General features: G+C 35.7%; 1 protein-coding gene across 6 annotated transcripts in view; it reads left to right on the top strand.

The window, feature by feature from the left end:
* The window catches only part of LOC127646731 (receptor-type tyrosine-protein phosphatase T-like), a 343034-nt gene that overhangs the window by 189231 nt on the left and 136144 nt on the right, over positions 1-17659 (top strand). For all 6 annotated transcript variants that reach the window (XM_052130581.1, XM_052130582.1, XM_052130580.1 and 3 more), the window contains 2 exons: positions 5882-6178; positions 13181-13290. In XM_052130581.1, the coding sequence (XP_051986541.1) occupies positions 5882-6178; positions 13181-13290 (407 nt within the window). The remainder of the gene's footprint in view (positions 1-5881; positions 6179-13180; positions 13291-17659) is intronic.

The raw sequence follows: 17659 nt of genomic DNA, 5'->3' as shown, positions 1-17659 counted from the left end.
GAAATCGATGCTTCCTTTCACCAAGGTTTGATCAAAAGCTAACAAAATCATAAATTGCTAATTATTATTACTGTTTGAAATAATTGTTAAGAGGTATTTATTAGTTTTTTTCTTTACCCATGATGCCAAACATATACTGTGTCAACTATTCCTTACAAAAACATTTTCTTATTAGAACAATTGAAAAAGTTTCCATGCGGAAATCACATTACAGTGGTACATTTTTCCCCATTTGCTGAGATGAGTTCTTACAAGTTTCTTTAAACTTTCAAGTAAAAATTTGGTTTTAAAAAAAGGCAAAAAGAAACACATTTCTCCTGAAATTCTATTTTCTCCTAAAGCCTATTGTGTATAGAGAGATGAAGGCTATTACATGCATTACTGTTTTGAAAAGAGAATCTCTTGCCAGGATAGAGAGGGAAGTGGATGGCACAACAAAAAGTCAAGTAAATCACAGTCTCAAGTTTGAGAAACAGACAGGTCCTAAACAGGTCCTAAACTAGCAACTTCTAAATGCCAAAGACCTGCATTGCTGCAAGAGGATACTGCAAAATGTTATCAACTCCTACTTGTCCACTGAATAAAATAAGGCAAAAATAAACATTTCACACAGTGTTTAGTGAGAGATATGATTAGTTCAAAAATTAAAATTGGTTGTTCTGTATATGTATTATTGTATTACAGTTGTAATAATAATGTCTTAATTAACCTTGTGGTTATTTAACATATTGAGATATTATTAAGAACATTTTAGAATTTGGTTACATTATGTTTTGTGATTTCTCATACCTTCTTTATGTAGCGGGTGAGGCTTTTCATGACATATGTATATAAGTATAAATACAAATGAATGACAGATAAACAGCAGTACAGGGCAGGGAAGTACAGTACAACACCATGAGCGAGAATGTTACCCGCTAGGACAGTTTATTTTGAACAAGAGTGGCAAACGGTTACAGAATTTAATGCAGGAGTAACTAATGCAGATTGATAGAAGTGGACAGCCCATCTGTGCGCACCATGGTGCGAGGAACCGGACGGCGGGAAAAAAAATTTATGTTAAGTGAAAGTCAAAAGAAGATCGCAATGTATGTAATTGTAACTATATCCGATATTATTAATAAAACACGGGAACTCGTTGCGTGGGCAATTCTTGCCTCCATATTTTGAATTTGGGGGATATTTTTGTTATTTTCGGTGGCCACCCCCGTTTATGTCCTACATTATTGGCATTGTACCTTTCTAAGGTATTTAAAAGTTTGTTTTAGACATATAGTAGCAAGTAAACAAGATATCCCCACATATATGTGAAAAAGGCATTGTGTTCATGTTTAACAGTGTTTCAAAATTGCCAACCTTAAAAACAAGTGAAGTTTGATCAGTGGTTAAATGTGTTCAGACGGTTAATTTCCAGAACAAAATTAAATATGCAGAAAATCACAGTATTATAGTTCTTGTATAGTGACAGGTCAGAAAGTCTTGAAGAAGCTAGAGAAGATAGGACACAGGCGGCAGTTTCTGCAAGCTGCTGTGCTCATGATGCTGTGCCCTGCGGGCTTACGTCATGCCGCGCACAGCGCATTTTAGTTTATAAACAAATTTAGCGAGTACAACTTTCTTCTTCCCAAAAAATCTGAAATATTATGTATTTTTTTGTGGTTTGTACTTGTGCCGAAAAATAACTGTAGCGAAGTTTAATACTGAATTTTTAACTCAAGTAAAAGTACTACTATTTATTTATACTTAAATAAAGTTGAAAAATGTGAAAAATGTACTCAAGTACTATAACGAGAGTAGTTGTAATTTGTGAACTACTCGTTTAAATTATTCTCTTCTGCTCTGCCCTCACACAACAGAATGTTCTTCTGTCATTTTCTCAGTGTGAAAGTGCAACAGAGCACTTTACCGAAACGTTCTTTCAGTTATACCCCTGAAAATCGAGGTTTCCTCTTTAAATAAGACCTTCTAAAATGGTCAACTTTGCCACACAATGCCACCTGACCCTTAAGCATGCCCTTGGCTAACAGGCACCAGCACAGTATACAGCAAAACTTTACTTTTCTGAGACTTCTAATACTCAAGTCTGCAGAGTGGAAGCTGCTTACCCTGCATCAGTATGTATGAGAAACTTCAATCTGATGTCAATTATCCTCAATGTTTGTGGCTGCTACTGCCAGAAGATATTCCTTTGCTGGGAATATAACGCGACATAAACGTCAAGCCCCAACTTGATTCACAAACTCTTGCTACATGCTGCGAGATGTAGAACTACTCTCATTTTCATTTGAATCACCTAATTAAAGGGAGAAGTTTTAAAGTTTCATGGAGAGTTAAATGCTAAGTATTGTTTACTGCCACAACAAAGAAGCAGACAGTAATTAAAAAACACTCTGGAGAGAGAAGACCCAACATCTTTTCCCAGAGTTAATCTAATTGATTTGAGTTGTGTCACTGCATGGGGGTGACTAGAGGCTTCAGGAGACTTTGGATATTGAATACACTAAATGAATTAATGGCACAGGATGCATTGTTCCTGTCCTTGTCCAATATTCTTTAATTTAATTAAGTGCTGTTTCTTTCTCAAAATTATTTTTTTCTCTTTTAGTGCATTTTACATTACACTGCCGTACAAAGGTAACTACGTCAACAAAGAAACTAAGACAAATGGCTTCCAAGATTAATCATGCAAGATGAATAATAACTGATTTGATTAGATTTAATGCTAAAAATAATGAATAAACATATTTAACATATTGAGCATTTACTTAATATTTAGGCTATGAGGGCTTTGTATTTTTATGCTTATTAGAGTACAGCGTCATTATCAACACACCAGTGCCAAACCATTTATAGGTCTCTTATTTGTTTGAATGGATGTTTTTTTAAAGATTGGTCATGTTAATTGCTTGTTGTGTTTTCCATTGTTCTGTACAACAGCTCACGGGTTTTTCAATGGCTAAGGCCGATATCTAGAAAGCATTGGCTACCACTGACCACTATGTAATGCTATAGAATTAAATAATATAATTGAATAACGGTGTCTTGTATTTTCTTTTTAATTTCATTTTCACTGTTAATCTCTTTATGTTTAACATTTTGTTTCTTAATAACGAATGGTAGATGTAATACCTAATTTTTTCCACCTTAAAGCTGTTGTTATTTCTCCATTTGTTCTTTCTCTGCCTCTCTTCTTGTCTCATCTGAATTGCTCAGTTTATAAAACCCACGCAGTAGGGTATGGTGGACACCCATTGATGTGTTTATTGCTTGCAGTTTCCTCATTCACTCCATGGAGGGATGAACGAGAGAGAGAGAGAAAGAGTGAGAGATGGTGGAGGTGTGATAAATGTTGTGGGGCGTTTAGGTCTGTAGAGATCGTGCCAAAGCAGCGCAGCAGCAGTACCGAAGATTGATATCTCTTATGCAATTCTCCCCAACGTCTGCGATTAATGACCCTCTACGCTTGCCATCCATCAGCATCTCCTCTTGCTTATCTACACCACCCCTCATCCGGGCTCGAAAAGCCCACCTATGGCATCAAATCATACCCCACTGCCGCACAGTACCGTATTGCTAATGCCCTCGCATATACAGTACACCACCTCCTATCAGATTAATGATAATACTGTTTCCCTCCACCTGTCCACCAGGAAAATCCCCAACTCCACCAACATCATCCCTCGGCGGGGGGCAACATGTTAAGACATGGATCCTCGATGACAGAGAGACAAAACATTCCTCAATCGGACATATGTCTCTGCTTAGCCACATAGGATTTACACTCTCCAATCTGCTTAGATGACACCTTAAAATAAGAACCGACTCCGATTAACCATAGATTAGCCGTAATCTGGCTTTCTGGAACTAAGGATTGGGGGATTTTGGTGATTTGTTGTTATTTTCAACAAATTTCTTGGATAAGATTAAACAAAAGAGTATAGCAACATTGCAGATCTTCCACTGTGGACTTAAGGGGATGCTTTGATGTCTTGTTTACAGTAGTATACAGAAAAATAAATCTTAATATGCATTTTGTTTTGTTTTCCAATAGAGATATCTATCATTAAAACAAGATACATTTACTTGACAATTAATATTGTGTTAGATAATAAGGCTTGTTTTCAGAGAATATATCTTGAATTAAGTGTTTTTTAACTCATCAGCAAAAATATTTGACATATTCACTCAATTCTGTTAGATTTATGAAATAAAAAAAAAACTGTTTGCCAAGCGAGTAAGATGAATAAACAAAGAGTGTTAACTCAAAAAAGAAAATGAATAATTCTGTAATTTATTCACCCTTATGTTGTTACAAACTGCTATGATCCCCATTACTATACCCATTTCAAGATAAATTCTTTGAAAACAAGTCATAATATTCAAATTTGCTTCAAGTAAACATATCTTGTTAATAAGGATGTTTAGATATTTTTATTAGAATTAAAGACAAAAAAAAAAAAAAAAACTAATAAAAAATCTTTGTACTGAGAAAGCAGTAAGGGATGGCCTGTTACTCCTAGCAGTCGTTCTGGATTGCTTGAGCTTCAACACAGTACAGCTCAACAATAAGAAAACTTCAGACTCCCATATGTTGTAGCCACCAATGACAGAGCCATTGAAGCTGTCAGGGCATACTCATGTCTGTCCTAGACATGACACGGCACTCACAATGCTTACATTGCTCTGAACCCTGGAACTCTGTGGAACTCTCAGAACTTTCAGAATAAATGTCCTAAGAGAGCTTCCACGTTGTAAACTATCTAAAGAAGTTAAAACTCTTTCAAATTCGGCTCCCTCAATATTGGTTCAAGGCCAAACTCAAAAACCAGTCGCAAGCCTCTATTATGTGATTCTACTAATCTAGAGGAATTAGTGGAACATTGAGGACAAAGAGATTTGCTCCAACAACCCCACTGGTTCCACTGGTGTATCTTTGATTCTGCTTGTTTCACAATTCAGGATTGTTCTAGTATATCCAATGCAACAGAGGATGGTTGTAATCAAGTCTGTTAGGATTTGATAGTTTACGAATCTGCCATTCAGACAAACATACTGGTCAATTACTTATCTAAATTCTGGAGGGGCCGCATCCCTGATTTTTTTTTTTCATAAAACAGTCTAGCGATTCGATTTGCATCTTGTTATTCCCTAGAAAGGTCATATTCCCTCATACTGAGGTATTAGTACTGGTATGGATTTTTCAATGGCTAATATTGATATGTAGAGTGAATGGCGGCTTGTGGCCAATATAATGCTTAAAAGAAATATGGGTTTTAGGCACTTGTCAAAAATGTTGAATTGTGAGGATGTCTTCAAAAATAATGTCATTAATAGTTTTCATTTATCCATTAACGTCATACAAAGTCCAGTAAACAGAAAAAAGCTAAATCAATATTTGGTGTGACTACCTTTGCAGTCACCTTTGCAGCACCAATTATCCTAGGTACACCTAGACAGAGTTTTTAAGGGGGCAGATAGGATGTTCCAAGCTTCTTGGAGAATTTGCCACAGTTCTTCTGCGATCTGTTGCCGGGCTGTTCTTCAACTCTATTCTATTCTATTTGCAAAAAAGAGAGTCTAAAATTAAAATTTCCTATTGACACTAAAGCTGAAGATATAAATAACCATCTTAAGACAAATGCTTTTGTGAAACAACTTATGTGCTTAAAAATTTTGCATGGTGCTGTATATACATAAAACAGATTGCTGTTGGTAGATTTTGGAACTAGGAACAAGGAAGGCCAAATATTAACCGGTTAACTGGCCTAGCAAATTCATTAGTAATGTCAGGTTGCACAGGGAATCTAAATTTCCCTACAAATTTAACTCCATCTTCCCTTCCTTTCAAATCCATTACTCTTTTTCCTGTTTCTCTGTCCAGATCCAGTCAACAGTCCCCAGAATGTGAACGTGGTGGACATCCGTGCTCGTCAGCTGACCCTGCAGTGGGAAACCTTCGGTTACGTGGTGACACGCTGCCACAGCTTTAACCTAACTGTACAGTACCAGTATGTCTTCAACCAGCAGGAGTTTGCTGCTGAGGAGCTTATACCTACTTCTTCTCATTACACTCTGAGAGGACTTAGGCCTTTTGTGACAGTCCGGCTACGACTGGTGCTGGCCAATCCTGAGGGCAGCAAAGAGAGTGAGGAGATCGTCAAACAGACAGAGGAAGATGGTGAGTTGGACGTTACTGCAAAAATGCTCATTCTACAGAACACTTGATTGGACATAAATCTGTGTTGGGCTACATGAGTCATGAATATTTTTGGGATGTTTTTTACAGAAGAGTAATAGGCCATTCACACCAAGCACTTTATTGCATCCGCCCATGTTGTTGTTTTTCTATGTAAACAACAATGCCGTTGTGCCACATCTCACCTTTTTTTTTCAGTATATCACGTATAAAGTGCAGCGTTTTTAGATGTTGTGTCAGATTAAAAGTGCTTTAATTGAATAAAAAATGTGTATTGAGACACATGCATTCTATTATTTGTGCTACATCTAGTTTTTTTTTTTAAAGCAAGAAAGTGTTTGGTCAGAATTTTTTATTATTTTGTGAATTTTGAGGAGTAATCTAGCAAATTACTTAAAAGCTTAAAGACAAACTAAAAGTCACAAAACTACATTTTGATTTCTGAAATTAAAGAGATTTTCTATGCAGTATGTATATATATATATATATATATACTGATAGCCACAACCTTAAAACCACCTGCCTAATATTGTGTAGGTCCCCCTTGTGTTGCCAAAACAGCGCCAACCAGCATCTCAGAATAGCATTCTGGGGGATTATATTCTTCTCACCACAATTGTACAGAGCCTTTATCTGAGTTACCATAGATTTTGTCAGTTCAAACCAGTCAGGCCATTCTCTGTTGACTGCTCTCATCAACAAGACATTTCCATCCAAAAATAACTGCTGACTGGATGTTTTTTTTTTTTCGGCACCATTCTGAGTAAACTCTAGAGACTGTTGTGCATGAAAATCCCAGGAGATCAGCAGTTACAGAAATTTTCTTACCAGCCCATCTGGCACCAACAATCATGCCACGCTCCAAATCACTGAGATCAAATTTTTTCCCCATTCTGATGGATGATGTGAACATTAACTGAAGCTCCTGACCCATATCTGCATGATTTTATGCACTGCACTGCTGCCACACGATTGGCTGGTTAGATAATTGCATGGATAATTTTTGGTGCCAGATGGGCTAGTTTGAGTATTTCTGTAACTGCTGATCAACAGTCTCTAGACTAGTTTACTCAGAATGGTGCCAAAAACAAAAAACATTCAGTGAGCGGTAGTTATGCGGATGGAAACTCCTTGTTGATGAGAGAATTGCCAGATTGGTTTGAACTGACAAAGTCTACGGTAACTCCGATAACCACTCTGCAGAATTGCGATGAGAAGAATATCATCTCAGAATGCCATTCTAAGATGCAAACTGGTGCTGTTTTGGCAGCGCAAGGGGGACCTAAACAATATTAGGCAGTTTTAATGTTGTGGCTGTTCGGTGTATATAAATATATTTCAGTGCTGTCAGTCGATTACCATTTTTAATTGCAATTAACCTTAACTTTTCCTCAGTTTATTGTGACTAATTGCAGATTTTGAAAGTGCTGAAATTTAACTCTAAATATTTTTATTTCCTTCTTAGGAATGAAAACAAAACAATATGTAACAATATAATGCCATACGAACATTTGCCAAGCAAAGCCTTCCACAGTATATAGATAGAAATGCACTACCATAGCACCAGTTCAAGTAACATTAAACGTTTCCCAAAGTCTAAGTGGGAGTTTGACTAATTGAAAGAACTAGTCCCTACATAGGTTTTATTTTCATTGCAATGGGCATTAAATCTCTTAAACTCTCATCCTCCATAATATTAATCTGCCGGTATCCGCATTGTTACAGAAATCGTGAAGCTGCGTACATGATTTGCATTAGTGCCAGTGTCAAGTAGAACTTTGAACTCCACTTGAATGTGCTTGAAGACACTAAAGTCTCATTTTACATTTTGGTGATGGTTGCATGCCTCTGTGGTAATTAAAATGTGCCTTACTTAGGCTGAAAAATACTTGATTTCTGTCACAAGTTCCATCTTGTTTTGTACAACAAATAGTGTCAAGAGCTCCATTTGTGTTTTCATCTATTTCACTTTTGTGTTTTCTGAAACACTGATTTTTCCCAACCTTTTTTAACATCCTTTGTGTGGTTAAAATGTTAATTTGGGGGTCAGAACACCTAAACCTCCCATAATTTGCATGCTGATTTATCTAGATTATAATGCGATTTCTCCACTGATTACAACAGTATCTCTGAACATTAATCTCATTACTTATGAGTTTCTTGTAACCCATTACTGAAACCAGTCAACTGTTAACAGATGGACAATGCAAGTATAGATGCTAAATTGCCCATCCAGTTCTTAATTAAAGATTATATGTGTAGTTACACATTTCATAACATAACAATATGTTAAAACTTACCAGCCTTTTTAACAAAAGTGCTCTTTGTCTGTAATGAATTCATGAAATCATCTGCATTTCCAATTACTTGCAGCCAATATTATTTTTCAGTTGTCTGTTTGATACCGAATGCAAAGCTTTCAAAACAGCTATATTCAAAGAGTAGTAGCTCTCATTATTTAACGTCTCTGGTTTACCCTTATTAGTAAAGTTCTCAGTGAACCGGCATCATTGTCATATTATAAATAAGTTGATTGGCTTAGTCTTCTTGTTTCTTCAATATCTATATATTTGAAGATCACAAAGGGGTGCATTTAAAAAGGGTGATTTGTTTGGTCCTGTAATCATTTGCACTTGTACTTGGCATTTAATCTCACTAGACTTTTGAATTAAAAGAGAACAAAAATATTACCTACTAACCTTCGCTGGTAGATTAGTGAATGTACTGAAAGAACGAAGGTTATTGCTTCATTACTAGAAAATAAAACACTGGCTATTACAGACTAGCTCATCCTTTGATACCAAATATTCTCCATTGGGGAGAACGCTATTATAGCCAATGTTGACAGTTGTAGCTTTTGGCTAATTAGTTTTACAACATGCTGGAGCCCTTTCCACATTCTCAAATGCGAAAATGGTAATAGTTCAATGATCCCAACCCATTATTGCAATGATCTTATGCTTAAATTAATGACACTTACCTCTGGTTCTTGAGGGCTAAAGTGCCTTTGGTCTTGTGTTTAAGTCTTTGTCTTGGAATGGTCATGTGTTCGTTTTAGCTGAATGTAATTCTGAAGCTTTTCAGAGCACCGCTATAGATGTTCAGGGAGATTTGGGGAAATGGTATTCAATAGCGGTCTATCAAAACCTCTTACTTTTGTGCTGTAGTCAAAATTAAATGATTTAGATAAAAAAATGGTTGAAAAGCCAGAACATTTTGTTCTTTGTTTTATTTTTTGTAGTCTGAGAATCCTAAAAGTCCTTTGCATTTCTTTCTTTTAAATTTTTCCTAATATTTGATAGACAAGACCAAAGAAAAGCAATAGTACTTGTTAGAAATAGCAATAAAAGACATTTAAGTAGGAAAGAGTTGTTTTTAGACACATAACGGCATTTTATTTAACTCTTATCTCAGGAATGTAATTTTATAATTAGTGGAGCAGAACTATAATTATTTACGGTGCATCAAATTGCCATCGTCTGATAAAACATCTTATGCAACTTTGCATGATTTTACATAAAATAACTTTCCTTTGATTATTTTAAGGAAACATATGGCTGGTTATTACTAGATGTATTACTAGATACATCATTATGTTTATTACACTCTAATGTTTATGTAGTTTGTCATTTGTATCTTATTTAAAGAAAATATCTAACAGGTTGCATTGGCAGTGATTAGCAACATGCACACGAGTTAGACTTTTGTGCATTTTAGTGTATTTCAGTAAATATATATCTTCAAGTAGAGTTTCTAATGACCTGGCAACATTTATTCCAAAGGGAATGGCTGTCTAATATGTATGTAGGCTTTGTTCAAGTATGCTCATTATAGATGTAGGTAATGTAGTTGCCTGTAGCAGTTGGGCTTGATTGGAAACAAAGTAGCTAGGAAAAAACTAAAACAAAAACAAAAAACGATGGCTTATTTCATAACTAAAGCTGCTGTAGATCAATCTGTTAATTGGGCTGCCACTTTAAAAAATAGCAAAATGCTCTTCGACATGATTCCAAACCATATTCAGATAAGTCTAAGGATGAGTGTAAGTCACTTTGGCAAATTATAAAAAATTCTATTTTTTAACCTGTTCTACATAATTCTGACAAAATGGCAAATGTTTTTAGAATATATTCTTATACTTTTTATTACATATGGAAAGAAAGTTTGGTGCAACTTCTCAGTGTGGTTAATTCAGGATAGTTATTTAATAAGATGTAAAGCAACCCAGTCTACTTTATAAAAGAATCAATAATTAACCAAAAAAACTCTATAATTGTTGTTCAGTATCACTGAAACCTTTGAAGAGTACATAATGAATTGGTTACAAAACAAATTTGTAAACATTAAGACATTTTTATGTTTAAGTAATGAACCCACTTTTTAGTAACAAGCCCAGCCCCCCCCCCCCCCTCCCCAAAGATATTACTTTTTATGTATTGTGTTTTTAAAGATCACTACAATTTTGTACAGATGGTGCCATTCTACATCAGATCCACCCCAGAGAAGTTGTCCAACTAAATCCAAAACAGAATTGTTAGACCATAGTACTGCTCTGTTCTTGAAGACAAACAACAAATATGAAACAAAGATGATGAAAGCCTTCCTCCTTTAATCCTTTTATTCCATTGATCTGTTGCAGTTAAAAGGAAATCCCAATGTTGACCATGTTACGGCTACACAGACTCTGAAATGACACAATGTTTCTCAGACAGTGGCAGGTTTGCAAGCGGTGCTTAATTAGAAAATTTCCCAGAGGGAAGCATTTTGTTTCCATTTACAATTAATTTCTCCCAGCTTGTTTTTAATGCAGAGCAATAAAACTGCATGAAAATAAAGGCTATTGTCAGGTCTTACACTATTAGATTATAACGCATAATATATGCTCAGCTAATTTTCCTTTATTTTTTGTGCCATTTTGGGGTTCTGATGAGTCTGTTTTGATGTGGATAGGACTCTTTTGGTTTTTCAATGTCTGCTGCACTGAGGTTTTCCTTTTTTATGTTTCTTTTGCATATGAAAACCTATAATTGCTGTCCTTTTGTGTTCGCAAATTGACGGACAGCTGCAACATATCAATTGTGAAGCAGTTTTGTCTCTCTGTGCAACCTTATATGGGGATAATTGCAGGAGAGCGAAATTAACATGAGGGCGACCAACGTTTTTTTTCTTCTTACCTTATTAGGTAAACAACAGCAGCGAACGCTGTCTGTACAAAGCCCTGCTTATACATAAACAAAGATAAACAGAAATATAGCATGCATCTCTGTGTACGCCATTCGTAATTCATTAAGATACTAAATGCGTTAGCTTTAAGGGATAGTTCACCCAAAAATGAAAATGATATCATTGTAACTCGGAAGAAAGAAAGACATACGAGATTGAAAAATCAGGAGGGTGAGTAAAAAATGACAGAATTTTCATTTTTGGGTGAACTGTCCTTTTAATAGTAATACAAGAGCGATAAACACTTTAATAAAAAGCCTGTTAAAAGTTATATGTTTGACGGGGGAGAGGGACAAGTATAAAAAAGGGCTACATTTTTTTGTTCTCCTCAAATGTAATTAAATGTCATTCATAGTCTCCACGCAGGAACCTAATCAGTTTAAAATTAATATGTAGGCAGTATTTCACACACATTCACGGTTATATAGAGAAAAATATAGTGGACAGACGACCAGATCTAATTAGGTTTTATTGTAACAGTGATTTAAGATGCTTGTTGGCTGGGGTCCAGTCAAGCTATTTAAAGTATTGCTGAAAATATTTCAGTCACTACAAGTCAAAAGTTTGGACGCACTTGACTGAATTTATGTTTCTCGTTTTGTGATATTCAGCATTATAACACAAATGCTGTCGACTGAGTTTAACGTGAATCGAACCTGGAATATTTCTTTAAATAAAATCTACTGACTACTGAGTTCACCACTTGGCTATCAAAGCTACATAAACAATAGCTGTGACAAAGGTGTCTTAATTCTTTTCTTAACTAATCTCCTATCCAAGACTGCACTAATCTATTTGAGCCCAAGGGGGCTTCCCCTGTTACAACCCTACCACACTCATGTCTTTAATCTACCCTCCCAATTAGCCGTGTCTTAGTGCAAAGGAAACAGCAGCAATAGGGCTGCTAAGTTGGACTAAACACCCTTTTAGCTAAGTCATTAGCTCTGCTTGCACACATTGTCAAGAACAGTCTGACTCATTAGCGTGTAATCGCTAACAGTCTGGCCAAAGAAACTAACCACGGCTGAGAAACGCTAAACAACTAGCCTCAAGTTACGCCCACGGCACTGGGCGTAGATCTGTGAATCACCAAACTGTGAATTAGCACGTTAGCATGCTGAATTCTGAAATTGTCAAGTTATAGCATCTCAGAAAATGATAGGCTGGATTATTTGAGAAGTTGGTGAGGTTGTGCATGAATATTCTCACGTTTTGAGAGTGTTAATGTGGCAAGAGTATATTTGGGAAAACTTGCAGACAAGTGCCAGAGGGGAAGTGTGCACAAAAATATGTAAATAGACACAGGCATATGTGCACAGTGGTACTCGTAGCACTTGTTAACACCTTGCGGTACCGAAGGGTAGAAAAGCTGTTACAATTCACACTTCAAACATTGCGGATGAGGTGTGTTTGACATAGTTTTGCTTCTTTAGTAAGCCAATGTCTGCTCGCCATACTTCACCTTCTACCCAGCAACACAGCCATTTCTGTCACCCTACGTCACCTCTCCGTTCTCAAATCAATCACGTTTTATATTAAAAGCAGTTGATATTATGGTGCAATATTTTAATTATGTTCAGGATACTGTTCTGAATTATGACGCCCAACCTTTAAAGGTCTTTGAGGCTGACTAATGCTATGATAGCAAACATTTTGTGTAATATGTCTTCTGTATGTGTGAACTCCAACATATGCATGGATATATTTGGCAGATTGCTAAACATATGCTTGTATGCATGTGTGTTTGTGTGTGTATACTAGTTCCTGGCGCCATTCCCATGGAGTCCATTCAAACAGGGCCCTACGAGGAGAAGATCTTCATGCAATGGAAGGCCCCCAATGAAACCAATGGAGTCATCACTCTATATGAGGTAAAAACATGAAAAGGAGCAAGGCACTTTTCATGTTTATACTGCAAAAAAAAACATTTTCTTTATCAGGATATTTGTCTTGTTTTCCAGTATAGATACGTATCTTCCTGAAAACCATCCTGAAATTTATTTCAGAACCAATATTTTGTACAATTATGACTTGTTTTCAGAAAATATTAAGATTTGTATTTTTCTTCCCCATTGGCAAATTGTGTTTTATTTTTTTAAGCACAAACCTTAGTAGATAATGGTAGTAATAATAATAAATAATAATATATATGTTTTGTAATGCCCTTTTCTCATACCCAAAATTTTACAACATCAATTTGTATGCATATATACACACATATTTACAGTACATACGTTTAACATAGAAGAATAATGCAAAATACAGTAAAAATAATCCATCTAAAATAAACGACAACAACTATTTTCTTTTTTACATAATATTCTGTATGTACATAATATAAGAATAACAATTACATTCGATTTATGCTTAATATATTTAAAACTATTTGCCAGTGGAGAAAGAAGATAAAAACCAAACTACTGATTAGGAAAAATATTTTTGCAGTTCAGTTGTTTGTAGGTAAAAAAGGAGGAGAAAACATTGAAACTGTTGGATACGTTTGGGAAAAAATATTGCGCTAAAGCTTCAACACCCTTTTGATAAAGAATGATGTTTATGGGTGACAAAAAGCAAAAACTGCGGCCACATTTTGCTTTAATGTAAGTGTTTGAGTTAGCTAGAGACACAAAAGAACCACACAACCTCTTTGATTGGACGAGAAAGACTAACCATATACGCACCATTGTGCATATCCAGGTACATCATTAAAACAGGGCCATCTTGGTGATAAGAAGATTGACAGAATTTACTAAATGCATCGAGCTGACACAATGCAGTCCCATTTGTCTAGATAATTGCTATAATAGCCCTCATTGATTTAATTAGAAGTGCCAAATAGAATTATCTGGGAGATCTAAGCGGCCGTATGCCTCCTCTCTGTGCTTTTAGTGATTCAGACGAATTAGACTTACGACAAAGCGCTTTGAGACAGGAGAGGAAAGGTTTAGAGATGAATGCAGTTGTGAAACGGTCACAAATAGATGCAGTTTTGTTTGCAGCAAGCAAATTTCTAGACTTTAGGAAAGTATACACTTATATACTGACTGTATACTTTAGAGGAAATGAAATAAAAATAGAGATAGAAAGGGTGCTAATGCTTAATTACCTACACTCCATGGTTCTTTAAAATACCATCAATGCACTGGTGCTTCAAACAACCCAGTAGGGCTTTAGGAAACCTGAACTCTGTTAATCGGTGATACCTAGAACTAGTATGCTCCACAAACTTATATTGTAACATCAATAACTTATTTTTAGTATCTAAAGATCCATATAACCCACTCAAAAGCTCTGTAGAGTGAAAACATGGTTTTATTAAGAAGAGGTTTTTCCGATAAACTAATTGTAGTAAATGTAATATAAACCACTGAAGAACCTTTATTTCTAATAGTGATGTTTCGTTCGTGAAAAATCTTTTAGGTGGACCAGTTGAGCTCCATACACTGACTCGTTCACTGATGTGAGTTCTAGTGCAAGACTTGGTGGCTTTTTATTCTTTTAAAGACCATAGCGCAGGCAAATAGCATTCAAGTGTGGGATGTTAAGGAGCATATGATTGGTTTCAAAGGCTGAATGAATCCGCCCTTCACTCAACTAGTCGAGTTTGTCATTTGAGTCTGAACTAGATGAGACATCTCGTTCATAAACAAACTGAATATACTGGTACTGAAATGTACTCGTTTGCAAACTAAATGAAAGAATCACTCAGTCATCTCATTATTAAACGAGGATCTGCTGACTGAGTCAATTGCGTTCAACAAGGAGAGAAAGGGGTGAAATGCACCAAGAGATGCTTATAGGTATGCACAAAACATAATCACCAATTTACGAATGTGTAAAAATTACTGGACGTACACTAAAAATTATACGAATTATGAATGGAAATGGAAATACTTCAATTTTTTTTACTTTTTCTGTCTTGGTAAAAGTGAACCCCGCATTTGACAAATTATACTAGGTAAATGAAGACCTGCTTTCTTGCCGTTTGAGGCGAAAACGGTTATGGTGTATAAACATTTGTGTTGCTTTGTCTTGCTTTTAAAGACTGACTATAGCACGAGCCAATAGCATTCAAGTGCTGGCTGTGAAAGAGCATATTATTGGTTTGACCCACTGAACGAATGCACCCCTTCACTGAACCAGTCGAGTCGCTTATTTGCATCTGAACGAGACGAGACATCTTGTTTATGATCAAATTGAATGTACTGGTACAGTCATTCGTGAACGAAATAAATGAATCATGCATCTTGTTCATGAGCTGACTGGCTCAACTAGAAGTGGAGGCAAGACGGTCATTCAGTTCTAACATCTTGTTCAACAAAAAAAGAGGACGGATGAATGATGACCACACATTACAATGACATACAGACATTATTGAAGCATAATCATTTTTTAGGCTAGTATTTTTGTCTTTTTTTGTATAGCTTATTAAAAGTTGTGCTCAGCAGTTCAAAATATGATCTCTTCTAATTCTCTTTTAGAATTTTAGACACAAACATTTTAATAAAGGATAATTCGACTTGTTCCGGTGGAGGATGAATCTTTTCTTTTGGTTCAATTAAATTACTCATTCAAGGCATAAAAGACATAATCAATGAACGAATCTGAATGAATCTTTGAGGTGAACGGATTCAAAAGACTGGGATGAATCAAAATCCCCTCCAATAATTTCTGATTGTATGTTAATAATTGTGATTGTTTAAAGGAATAGTTCATCTACACATTTTCATTCAATCATCATGATTAATCATTCAGTTCCTAAAAATGGCTTCAGTCTTCAAACATGGCAGAAACGAGCTTAAAGAAAGTGCCTTATATTTGTCCCTATGCATTGTATGCTAGATTCCAAGTCTTTGTGTGGGGAACAGAGTAAAATTTAAGTCATTATTTGCTTAAAATAACCTCATAGTTCTCATCACATTCATGCTTGCGTTGAACTCAAAAATGGCTTATCAAAATCTGTCACGGCAAATTTGATATCGGTAAGCGCGTTTACTTGCATGTTCTTACACTGATTATGCTTAATAAGCAGATTCTATGTAAGGTCTGGCGCCATAAACAGTTTTCCTGTATCGGGGTAATATGGTCATAAACAATTTAATTAAAAACTGGTCAGCACATGCAGATTTTTGACCATTACCTTGATATAGTGTTGCATGTAAACACCTTTATCAGCATTCTTACCGGCTTATCTATTGCATGCAAGTGTTGTATAAAAAGCCTGTTTATGTTTTTATGTCAAAAGCAGAAAAGAACCGTTGATTTCAAATCTCACTTAAACACAGTTTTCTTAAGCTTTAGTATTGTTTTTGAAATAGCTTATTTGGTGTGCATGAAAACCTGCTCCTAGACATCAAACGGTGGTTCTTGCACAACTCAACATTGACATCAAACTTGACGTGACACATCTCATCTATTGTGCCATATTTTAATTAAATGAGATTTCAGAGCTGCACTGGAGAGAGGAATTTTTCTTTTCTTTTCTTTGAAACCTGGAGTTATGTACCTTGCTCAAGGGTGCAAAGATAATGGCTTATAGCTCGTTCCTAATGGGTTCAAACCCCTCAACCACAACCCCCAATTTCACTTTCTTTTTGTCTGTCTGTTCCCCCCTCCCTTCCTGTTTCTCTGCCATCAAAGACTTTATTTGTTTTGCTGACAAAATAAAAGTGTGAGTATGAAAGTTAGACAGAGACGATATCATCAACAACTCTTTATTAATCAACAGTGAGACGTGCAAAGGAAAAAGTGTCTTTTGTCCTCTTGCATCATCTTTTGTTTTATCTCCATGCAAATGAGGATGAGTTAATAGCAGAACATTTCTACTCACCGGATGTTCAGTCCATAAGCTTTATTGTGTATAATTTGCATGACATGCTGTGAGTATGCTGTCATGATGTGACGACTTACATCCCTCCAGTCTGTCTCAGTTTCTAATGTCTTCCTGTTTGATGATACATGGAAACAAACAAACCACTTTGTTTACAGAAAGAACATGTCATATTGGGTTTCTTTTGAGTGGTGATGGACAGAAATATTGATGCTCTTCAAGTGTTCGAGAGGGGTATTTTGTTGTTTAAGCACAAAGTGTAAAATGACATTCAAAGCTTTGTCACTAACAATAAAGAACTAAAAAGTACCATGGTACGATCATGTTTTTTTTTGTTTTGTTTCCATGGTAATTTCATGTTTTGGTAACACTTTACATTAAGTTTGTATTTATTTAACATTAGCATATAA

The sequence above is a fragment of the Xyrauchen texanus genome, chromosome 7 (assembly GCF_025860055.1).
Source record: "Xyrauchen texanus isolate HMW12.3.18 chromosome 7, RBS_HiC_50CHRs, whole genome shotgun sequence".
In the NCBI taxonomy this organism is placed as follows: Eukaryota; Metazoa; Chordata; class Actinopteri; order Cypriniformes; family Catostomidae; genus Xyrauchen; species Xyrauchen texanus.
Note: the sequence above shows the minus strand (reverse complement) of the source record. Positions and strands in the feature narration are given on the sequence as shown.